An 11,748-nucleotide genomic window follows, 5' to 3' on the forward strand; every position below is an offset into this window, starting at 1 on the left:
GCAGAACGCTGAGTTGTTGAGATAAGAATTACAATATAGGCTTAGGCACTGCATTAGTGGGAATAAAAATATTTGATTGAGGTAGGCTAGGTCGCATAGGTAAATGAGAAAGGTTATACTGAATTTAGCATAATTTTACCACGCAACTCGATGCGCCTATTGTCATGCAAAAACTACTACAAGATGCAAAAAATGTGATGTCGGTCTGCATGTCAAATGCTTCAAGCAATATCATATTCCGCAATGACTTGTTTCAGTGATATTGTGTTACTTTGCTAATTTTCATCTTTATATTTTTTGAACTTATATTTTAATAAAATGCTCGATGACGATGACAATAATGACATGACAAGACATGAACAAGACATTTCCGATTTATCACTTTGAACGATAACTAAAATGTAATAACGCTTAAGCATTACGCACAAGAAACTTGTGAAATTTGATAACGGATTTGCCTAGAGTCTTATATATAGGACGGTTTTTTCTCAAAAAGTACAAACACAATTAGGAAAAAAATAATTGTGATATGTTCTTTAGGTCATAATTATGCAATATTTAAATTTTCCGAAAATTTTTTTAAGTACTTTCACTTTCGGCACAAATGGGTTTACTTTATAAGTTAAATGGCACTTACGAATTTGGTTATTATTTTTGGATTAAAGTTAGCCCATATCGCCAAGCTAGAAAAAAATCGATTATATACGCATCTTTCTTTACTTACTTATGTTTGCTACATTACATTACCTTTTGTCACTTTCTTTTTCACTCCGGCTGCGCTCCTGCTCCGAAAGTATTTACTCCGGCTTCTGCTCCGAAATTTATTTTGAATTGAAATAAGCGTGAAACTATCTTTTTCGAAAAGTTTTTTAAAAACACAAAACAGCCCAAAAACACCCGGGTTTTCTTAAACAAAAACCTAGGGGGTTGTTTTTTTAAAGTCCGGGTTTTTCTCAACCTGCTTTTGCTACACTATGCCTCCTCCCCCCCCCGGAAAATAACTAACTTTTATAATTTAATTTAGGGTGTTTTTAACAAAACATTTTTGTACGTGAAGCATTAAATTACCACTTTGGGCACCGCAATGCATTCAATTACCTTTCCGGGCCCATTTTCTACATTACCTGCCATCCGGGACTAAAGAATAACAACTTTTATGCTTGAACTTAGTCGCTTTGGATGGTTTTATTTTAACTAACATAATTTTGCGAGTAAACTATAAAATCAAAATTTTGGGCCCCCCAACAATTCCAGCCCTGGGCTCTCAAGGGTACGCCGTAGCCTCCGTACCCCCCTCTCATAGGTCTTGGTAACCAGATTCATTTTACAGGGAAGCAAGGATCAAAAACAACTGAACTGAAAAAAAATAGTTGTTCTCGATATCCGTGAAGCTTTTTTGCAAGCAAACATTGTGACCAACTGAGTTTTGTCGTTTTGAATTTTATTTCATAGCGTAGTTGAAAAACAATGTTTTCGTGAAATACGGCAGCATACAAGTTCGGTAGCCTATTTGATTACCGGAGAACAAAAATGTATCATTGTTCTTTTCTTCTAACAAGAAGGATAAGACCAAATGGTTAGGAGGTTCCCACACTTGCGATCTGCATGCAACCAGAACACTTTTTTGCATTGCTTTAACATCTGCAAACGTCGAAGTAATGAGAAAAGAAACTGATTACGACTTCAGTCTGATGCCTCTCTTGTCCTTGAGCAATTTGACCTGGCAAATCAGCTGTTTTTACATTTGACTGTAAAAAAGGACTGATTTGCCATCTGGAACTGTTCATTTTGCTAATTGTTAGGTTCAATACCGTACTATGTCTTTTACTTTAGTCGCTTACTTTTTGCAGTTCAATACTTTTTACTTCGTTGCATCAGAATCATATAAAAAGAAAGAAAAGTTTCAAAATAGCCTTTCATATGTACATACATATAAAATTATACAATAACTATGCCTTCGCCATAAAGTGATAAAAATATTGATAAAAAGTAAATACAAATTTTTTCTCAACTAAACATCTTTTTAATGTTTATGTGAACTGTAGGCCTACAGCGTAAAAACAAATATACAATCTAATTCATTCAACTTGCAAGCGACTTTGAACATAGCATTGTTTCTACCGTAAATACGCAACTTGGAACGTAGAAACGATGCTGTTGTCAAAGTGGACTTCAGCTCTTCTGTACAATCGGCGCGGGTCGCTACGAATGTCTGTGACGTCATCGACGTTCGCATTGTCAAAAAGTTACTTTTTGGTTTTCTTGATGGTTTTTGACTTCTTTTGTGGAGACTTCTTGCTTGTCTTTTTCGTTGCAGTTTTTTTTTGTGCTGTTGTTGCCTTTTTGACTGTAGTTTTCTTTTTCGGTGATGATTTTGTAGTTTTGCTGGGTTTCTTGGCAGCTGCCTTCTTTTTGGCTGGAGATTTACTTTTTTTGGTCTGAGCGCTTTTCTTTTTCGGAGACGCTGGCTTCTTCGAACTGGATTTTTTCTTTTCCGATGTTGATTTTTTTGCAGTTGTTGATTTCTTTACACTTTTGGGTTTTTCTTGAATGTTGATTTTGAATCTTCCAGTTAAACCAACTCCTCCATATTGAGTTGAGACAATCTTCTGAGCAGCCAACAAGCGTTTGATGCTCAGGTTGACTTGAGTGTTGACATTATCTCCAACCTTGTAATTGGCTTTCACATGACCAAGAACAGCTTGCCTTGTGGAACCTTTCCTTGTTTTCAGTGCTGTAATGGCAGCAAGTACCATTTCAGAAAAGCTAGGGTGTTCTTTAGGCTTTGACTTGCCTTTAGCCTTGTTGTCTACTTTAGCAACCATATCTTCTTCGATGCTATCAAAAAATGAACTGAAAAATGTCACAAAGCAATTCACGTACGTGCGCACTCGCTTGCTGTTGTTCAACGCAATGTTCAGCCACTACTTTGTGCTGGTGCGTTATAAATCGAGCCTTCCGCCTCGATTTCAGACGTCCGCGAAACGGTAAATAGTTGGAAGAAAAACGCTTGCCGCGCTTTGTTTAAGCGTCATCAGTTGTGCTTTTTAAGATGTAAAAAACTTAATTTTTTCAATGATCTCTGGGTGTACTTTAACAAATTTTACATTTTTGGAATTTGCTTGTATTATGCTTTCTCATGATTTAAGTTTTACTGAATTTCATGAATATGTTTAATGTGCGAATAGCAAACAAAATAGACCCACTGAAATTAAGATATTATTGTTGCAAAACATTATCATATTATGTATTTATTTTTCAAGAAAGAATATTTTTTTTCTCAAATTGGAAATTTTATCTTCAACTTGTATGTCTGCTTGAGCAATGTGGAAAAAATCAATGTGTTTATGTAAAGATTTTGTATTGAAATTGTCGTTTCAAAATGTCCACTAAAGCACACTTTTACTATAAATTCTGCGACAACTTGACTTGGTGAAGATTGAGGCAGCGACTAATTATATTTCAATATTTGTTAGATTTTAGCAAAGTTTACTCAAAAAATTACAAATAATTCTTTGTCATCCCTGGAAAATCATAACTTCAATAAAATTTCGATGTCAAAAATTGCTTTTCTGGACGAAAGTTCGAACTATTACTGATTGCAATGAAAAGTATGGAACTAGCCAGCTAGTGCTGTGCAGCGACCAAGCAGGTTTATTCAAATTTTAGGATAAAAGTCGTGGAATTGAAGAAAATTGTTTTCCATAACTTGAAAATATTCATAAAACAAAGCAATTTTTGTTTACACATTACAAAAACCGCTAACTATGAAGAATTACAACATAGTTTTCTATACAGTTTTGTAACGGCTGTACCAGCTACCTACATGTGATTGTGCACAAGGCAGTAGGTAGGCCACATACATAAAGGAAGCTGGAACTAGAGTTGATCAAAATATCTTATACAAAGGTTCAAACACAAGTGACGACCAAGTTCACACCAAGAAAATATGTCAAAATTATTTGATTTATGCAAACAATCTGTTGTAGAGATTCAAGCAGTTGAACCAGTTGCTAGAATAACTAAACACTTGGAGTGTAAATAAGTAATTGCTATTCTGTACAGTAATGCGACTCAAGTGAATGACTGTAAAAGTACGAGTAGTCTTTGCAGAAAATTGCCAGGTGTTATTTTACTCTACAGCCTAAAACACAATCTCCTCAAAAGTATAGGCTCGTTAAAATTTACTGTACAACCAACATCTATATGACGACACGTTTGAGCATTTGATATGCAATACATGTAATTGCATGCAATACGATACATAGACGTCACGAAATACATGCAAATATGAAATGTAGAGCCTTTGATAAATACGAATTCAATTAACAACGCTTTTATTATACTTTTTTCAACATAGGTTATGTTGAGATGAATCCCAAAGTCAGAAAAAGGTATTTCAGACGTTTAGGTGTGAGCAATAAACTTTGACGAAAGAAACTAAGTGAGTACAACCTACTACTTATGTTAAAATTATTTTTTTGTTTTTATGCCAAAGTGTATGGAAAATTGGTACACTAAACGGGACTGGGTGATGTACTAAAACTGGAATACTGTTCCGCAACTGGCAAAAACGACTTAGCTTAGCAATAAGTTGTCCGCTCATAGCACTCAGCTTGCTTGTGAGTTTCGCCCCCATACATACTGCAGTAAAGCCCCTGTTTGTACCTGCAAATAGTTTTGACCTGAAATGACAAATGAAATCAAATATTATTTATAGTCATAACGGTCAAAGCACGTTGAAACGACACAAAAGTACAACTTTTCTGACTTGGTTTGGTCAAGCCTGAAGTGTACATTCTGTTACTTTTGCATGAAGAAAGCAATTATCGGTCTAGTTTGCAAGTTAAAAAGGTTTTTAATGAAATTATGGAAATGTTTTGTGATATTTTTGCTGATTTGTATATGACCATGTTTGTGATCTCACAAACAACTCCAATTACGTGATGACGCAATATTCTAAGTGACGTAGATTGAGAGTGAGTGAAAAACAAACGCGAGAGATAAGCGTTTGAACAAGAAAAAAGCAAGCAAGGAAAAAGAGTTGCTTCTTTTTAGTTTTAATAAAAAGAAAACAAAATTTCCTCTTACAGCTCTTGATGCTCTTCGTCTCGTTTTGAAATTTGTTTGGTGCTGTTGCCACAAATGAAACCATGAGATCGAAACTATTGGAAGATAGTAGGCAAAATTGCACAGTGGCTGGTCCAGAGATGGGCGATTGCTCCCCCTAAAACACAGAAATGTAACTTCATTTACAGTGTATTTACAAATTCGGATTAATGTAGACCTGCACATTGTCGTGTTCTGTTGAAATCGAATCCTCACGTACACCAAGGTGGATCCATCCGCCTCAGGTGATCCATCCATTCAGCGGCACCTAATGGATGGGATAATTCCCCGGCAACAACATTTCAACAATCGGAAACTTCAATTTGCCAATCTCAGTAACCGGCCCTGCGTCAAGAGCCTCTACATCAAGAGCCTGCGTCAAGAGCCTCTACAAGTATGCGAAACTCCCCGGAATAACCAGCAATGAAGGCTTTGTCAGTCCGAGGATAAAGATTCAAAACCAACTAACCAAACAACCCGGCACTGGTCTGATAAGTTCTAAACGAGACGAACGGAAGAAATGTTGTTTTCGCTTAATTGAAACGAATATTCTTTTTTTGTAGCTTTTTTCTTTTCAAAACTTTATTTATCTGTCAGTCAGATAATATCTGTCAGTCAGATAATATCTGTCAGTCAGATAATTTTATCTGTCAGTCAGATAATTAACTCTTTAATTATCTGACTGTATTATTGATTGTTGCACCATATCCTGGCATAGCATGCCTTTCCAAATGCCATTTTTGTAAATTTATCCTACATATCATATATTACTATATTATACATTAACATATCTTACTATACGTATATCTTATATATTACACCCGACCGGATAAGGATGATGATTACTGTCTTTACTCTTCCATGAATAAGCTACTATACCATTTTGTATAATTTAATATTTGCCAGATAAGAATATATCACTATGTTACTACCAGCTTGCATCTAACTACTCCCTGATTATTATAAGCTATTATGTTCGTTCAGAGGATCGCTTGACTTTTCGTAAGATTATTATTTAGGTTGGTTTGGAAAAGATGCTTGAAACAACTCAGACACTACATCCTTCATCGGCACTACCAAAGAATCTCCACCTCTCATTAGCGATACCAAAAACACTCCATCCCTCATTGACGCTATAAAAGATGATTCAACTCTTATTAGAAATACCAAAAACACGCTGCTATATCATCATGCTTCTTATGCTCTTACATGCGCAGGAAATTAATTTAAAAAACAAAGATTTTTTAACTATTTTATCTTGATAATGAGCTGCCATATTATGTATTTGTTCTGCAATATATAGGCTACTTAATATCGTTGCTGCGAACACTTTATTTCTGTATGAAATCTGTAAATAGTCCTTGTTTTGATAGTCCGTTACGTAATTTCAATATGTGTGTGTAACTGTGTATATTAGTTTGTTTTTGTGATGTTGGGTTCAGTCGTGTTCTCATTGCTTTAAGAATTGGCGCTCCAGTTGTTCCAGGAACGAGGAGGCGACTGATTCTTAACTAATTCATCAACTTATTTTAAAGTATCAGGTTTGGTGGCCGTGCTTAACTATATTTATTGATGCATATACCGCAATATTAGATCCTTTCATGCACGTCTTAAACCATTAAGGTTTTGCCACCTTTTCCTTTTGTTAGTTTTGTTACTGTATTTCTTTTTCACAATATCATTTCTTTTGCATTCTGACAAAGAAAAATAACTTGAATTGAATTTATTGGTTTTCTCTTCTTTTCTTTATCATTTGCAAATCACGTTGGTGGGACGTGACTCGATTGAAATTGTTTTTCGACGTTAGCAGAAACATCACAATCGAAAAATGTGCTTAATTAAAACTTTGGTAACTTATAAACTTGAGTAATGATAAGTTCATGTAAAAAATAAGAGTGTACAGTACACTCAAGACTTGACCTATCCATGTCAGACTAGTTGTACGTTTGTGTTGTTTCAACGTGTTTCTACTGTCAAAAGTTCGATAAAATGGTCAACAGAGTTCTGGGAAAGCAAACATTCTAACTAAGAGAAAATAGATTGAAGTTTAGGTTTATAGCGAAGTCGAAAGAATGAAATTATTTGGTTGGACTAACGTTTTTGACAAACTTCACCTTGTTTTAGTCATTTTTGCATACATTGTAGTCCTACAGCTATAATAGGCTAATAATACAGTAGAATTCGCCTACAGTGACTTTGGCTATAGTGACACTTCGCCTATAGTGACACCTGTTGCAAAGTCCCGTTTGCATACGCAACAGTTGAGTAGAATTCGGCTATTGTGACACTTCGGTTATGGTGACACTTTTTCCGCGGTCCCTTCAGGTGTCACTATAGGCGAATTCTACTGTAACAGCTTTCATATAGTGGAAGCGCAACATCCATAACGCAAACTATGCTCCTGGGCGCTGTATATATTGATGGTGATAAATAATATACGTAATAATGTAAACTAGAATGTTTTTAAGCAAGTTTTGAGTTAATTTAAATTTCATTAAATTTTTTTGAAATTGTGTTTTTTGTATAAGATGTAGCCTGCGCTTTCTACCGTACTTCCTCAATTGCCTTGCCTGAACCAGGCATCGACGGCCTCAGATAAATAATAGACTAAATATTTCTATTATATGTTGCTGTGTTGTTTGTGGGGCAGTAGCATTGTGACTATCTGGTCTAGCCTGCCCACAAACCGGGGTCCTACCGAGCGAGAAACCTCCCAAAAGTGTTGTTTCTTCTACGCTGTTCTTATTACACTCTATCTTCCTAATATTCATAACCATGAGGTATGTTGAACCATGATTTGACTAGCACAGGCTATTGCTAGTGCCAGAGCTTCGTTGGCCTACTAGATTTCTATGGAAGTTGCAGACTTGCAGTTACACGGTTTGGTTTAAAATAGAAGTTTTAATGGTTTCTTTTTGCCGAAGTTTGATGTAATCGTGTATAGTTTTTCAGAGAAATTTCGCAAAAACAGTTTTTCTATAGTCAAGGTTGCCACACCGTCCTTATTTCTAAAATTTTTGCTTATTTTGAAGAGCAATAGTATAGAAAAATTTACTGTCCTTATTTCTAAGAAATGTTCTTGTACTTTTACTTGAGTTTTTATTTTGTCTTATTTTGAACAATTACAGAACATCTCTCTTTTTCCTCTGGCATCCAGTGTTGCGTAACATACCACAACATGTTTTTGCGCCGAGATTTTGTGACATCATCAAAGAAAGCAAACAAAGAGATCTGTGATGTCATATATCATAACTAAAAACATAGAAATGCAATGAATGTGCATGTCTGACGCTCCCTCGCAGACTCATTTGTGATCAAGAGTAATGCATGAAAATCAATTCAAGCCTCAACTAACGTCTGCAAACGTTGAATCGATGTAAAAATGACGGATTTTGCTGCCTGGGTAGGAAGCAAAACATGCTATAATTTCACAGCATCTAAACCACTGCACTGGTCTGAATGATTGACTAATAAAACTTTTCTGCTTTTAGTGAACCACCCAGCAAACTGTCCACTTGAAGCGGTTGACTGTCTCCTGTCATTAGTCTCGTCCTGTTGCTTAACACAACAAACAGTGTACCAGCCTCATTTTTGTACAAAAATGAGGCTGATACACTGTTTGTTGTGTTGAGCAACAGGACTTTAATAGTCAAGGAATTGTTGGAGCAGATTGTTTCTCGCAAAAAAGTATGGCATGTGATACGTCATGGCTTGTACGAATACAAAGATTTATTCTAAGGTTTGTTTCGTTTCGTATGAGAATTTAATTTTTCGGTTGTCCTTATTTTGAGGTCCATGTAGATGGCAACTCTGCCTATAGTTCTATTAACATCGGGATATACTAATTTATTGAGAACTAGTCTGGTTTACTTCGGATTATTCCATTATTTTCACATTTGTCCCATGCATCTGATTAATCATAAATTGGCCATTCGTTAATACAATGCGATTGAGCGAGTGAAAACGTTTTGCAAAACCAAGAAACATTGCATGTTTTTTTTCGGTTTTAAGAAACACGTGACAAAACAGTCTTTTCCAGTGGGCTGTCTAGCGTCTATACACAAACGTCTCAAGTAAGCCTACACGTCGGGCTTACATAAGTTAGCAAAACTGTTCTTATAATGTCACTGAGTTCTTGTTCACTAAAAGACCTACATTTTATCTTTGCAGTCTTGCAGAAGAGTCTTTATTGGCTGTACAAATTGATTCAACAGAGTCATTCATGTTTTCAGGCCTTTTCATGTAGAAGTTGAATTGAATTGTGAATATAAACCAGGGATATAAACGAGTACAAAATATTTGAAAAGTTTGACTCATTTGCGGAAGAGAGGAATATCTTCTTTTGCAAGATGCCACAAAGTATCCCCTGGCATGGTTATGCACTTAAGCCACACTGCCGAATGACAATCATTCCTTTTTCTTTAGATTTCTAATGTTTAGTAGCCTACTTCTGGGAACTGAATCAACTGCATGAATCTCTACAACAGATTGTTTGCACCAAACAAATAATTTTGACATATTTTCTTGGTGTGAACTTGGTCGTCACTTGTGTTTGAACCTTTGTATAAGATATTTTGATCAACTCTAGTTCCAGCTTCCTTTATGTATGTGGCCTACCTACTGCCTTGTGCACAATCACATGTAGGTAGCTGGTACAGCTGCTACAAAACTGTATAGAAAACTATGTTGTAATTCTTCATAGTTTGCGGTTTTTGTAATTTTTTAACATAAATTGCTTTGTTTATAGATATTTTTAAGTTTTGGAAAACAATTTTCTTCAATTCCACAACTTTTTCCCTAAAATTTGAATAAACCTGCTTGGTCGCAGCCCTAGCTGGCTAGTTCCATACTTTTCATAGCAATCAGCATTAAGAACGAACTTTCGTCCAGAAAAGCAGTTTTTGACATCAAAATTTTATTCAAGTTATGATTTTACAGGGATGACAAAGAATTATTTGTAATTTTTTGAGTAAACTTTGCTAAAATCTAACAAATATTGAAATATAATTAGTCGCTGCCTCAATCTTCATCAAATCAAGTTGTCGCAGAATTTATAGTAAAAGTGTGCTTTAGTGGACATTTTGAAACGACAATTTGAATTCAAAATCTTTACATAAACACATTGATTTTTTCCACATTGCTCAAGCAGACATACAAGTTGAAGATAAAATTTCCAATTTGAGAAAAAAAATATTCTTTCTTGAAAAATAAATACATAATATGATAATGTTTTGCAACAATAATATCTTAATTTCAGTGGGTCTATTTTGTTTGCTATTTGCACATTAAAAATATTCATGAAATTCAGTAAAACTTAAATCATGAGAAAGCATAATACAAGCAAATTCCAAAAATGTAAAATTTGTTAAAGTACACCCAGAGATCATTGAAAAAATTAAGTTTTTTACATCTTAAAAAGCACAACTGATGACGCTTAAACAAAGCGCGGCAAGCGTTTTTCTTCCAACTATTTACCGTTTCGCGGACGTCTGAAATCGAGGCGGAAGGCTCGATTTATAACGCACCAGCACAAAGTAGTGGCTGAACATTGCGTTGAACAACAGCAAGCGAGTGCGCACGTACGTGAATTGCTTTGTGACATTTTTCAGTTCATTTTTTGATAGCATCGAAGAAGATATGGTTGCTAAAGTAGACAACAAGGCTAAAGGCAAGTCAAAGCCTAAAGAACACCCTAGCTTTTCTGAAATGGTACTTGCTGCCATTACAGCACTGAAAACAAGGAAAGGTTCCACAAGGCAAGCTGTTCTTGGTCATGTGAAAGCCAATTACAAGGTTGGAGATAATGTCAACACTCAAGTCAACCTGAGCATCAAACGCTTGTTGGCTGCTCAGAAGATTGTCTCAACTCAATATGGAGGAGTTGGTTTAACTGGAAGATTCAAAATCAACATTCAAGAAAAACCCAAAAGTGTAAAGAAATCAACAACTGCAAAAAAATCAACATCGGAAAAGAAAAAATCCAGTTCGAAGAAGCCAGCGTCTCCGAAAAAGAAAAGCGCTCAGACCAAAAAAAGTAAATCTCCAGCCAAAAAGAAGGCAGCTGCCAAGAAACCCAGCAAAACTACAAAATCATCACCGAAAAAGAAAACTACAGTCAAAAAGGCAACAACAGCACAAAAGAAAACTGCAACGAAAAAGACAAGCAAGAAGTCTCCACAAAAGAAGTCAAAAACCATCAAGAAAACCAAAAAGTAACTTTTTGACAATGCGAACGTCGATGACGTCACAGACATTCGTAGCGACCCGCGCCGATTGTACAGAAGAGCTGAAGTCCACTTTGACAACAGCATCGTTTCTACGTTCCAAGTTACTTAATTGCGGTGTTCAAAGGAGTTTTATGGTCAAAGTAGTTTGAATAACCTTTTTTTTTTACTTCAGTGGACGCTTGTGAACATTTCTTTGGATGTTTTATTGTTTTGAAAGACATGATTATTGTATATGTAGTATGTACTGTACATATGAAAGCCTATTTTGAAACTGTTGTTTTTTCTTTTATATTAACCAAATTCTACGAAATACACTTCTCCTAAAATAAATAAACTGCGTAGAAGAAAGAGGAAGTTGTCACTGGTGAAAACATTGAAGAAAAAGGCAGCTTTCCTCAAACAACTAGGGATT

At 35.5% G+C, this 11,748-nt stretch overlaps 2 protein-coding genes across 2 annotated transcripts; one reads left to right on the forward strand and one right to left on the reverse strand.

Annotated features, from left to right (window-relative positions):
* Positions 1-1,921: 1,921 nt before the first annotated feature.
* On the reverse strand, positions 1,922-2,934 carry LOC145786735 (histone H1-like). Its single transcript, XM_082598462.1, has one exon. The coding sequence runs from the start codon at positions 2,823-2,825 to the stop codon at positions 2,247-2,249; it is 579 nt and encodes a 192-aa protein (XP_082454588.1). The 5' UTR covers positions 2,826-2,934; the 3' UTR covers positions 1,922-2,246.
* Positions 2,935-10,636: 7,702 nt separating this feature from the next.
* On the forward strand, positions 10,637-11,686 carry LOC145786838 (histone H1-like). Its single transcript, XM_082598578.1, has one exon. It carries the CDS (start codon positions 10,747-10,749, stop codon positions 11,323-11,325), a length of 579 nt encoding a protein of 192 aa, XP_082454704.1. The 5' UTR covers positions 10,637-10,746; the 3' UTR covers positions 11,326-11,686.
* Positions 11,687-11,748: the final 62 nt, after the last annotated feature.

The sequence above is a fragment of the Aplidium turbinatum genome, chromosome 17, assembly GCF_918807975.1.
Source record: "Aplidium turbinatum chromosome 17, kaAplTurb1.1, whole genome shotgun sequence".
Lineage (NCBI taxonomy): Eukaryota > Metazoa > Chordata > Ascidiacea > Aplousobranchia > Polyclinidae > Aplidium > Aplidium turbinatum.

Excerpts from the sequence above, each read along its gene's own strand:
- LOC145786735 (XM_082598462.1), bottom strand. The coding sequence starts at position 2,825 with ATGGTTGCTAAAGTAGACAACAAGGCTAAAGGCAAGTCAAAGCCTAAA.
- LOC145786838 (XM_082598578.1), top strand. The coding sequence starts at position 10,747 with ATGGTTGCTAAAGTAGACAACAAGGCTAAAGGCAAGTCAAAGCCTAAA.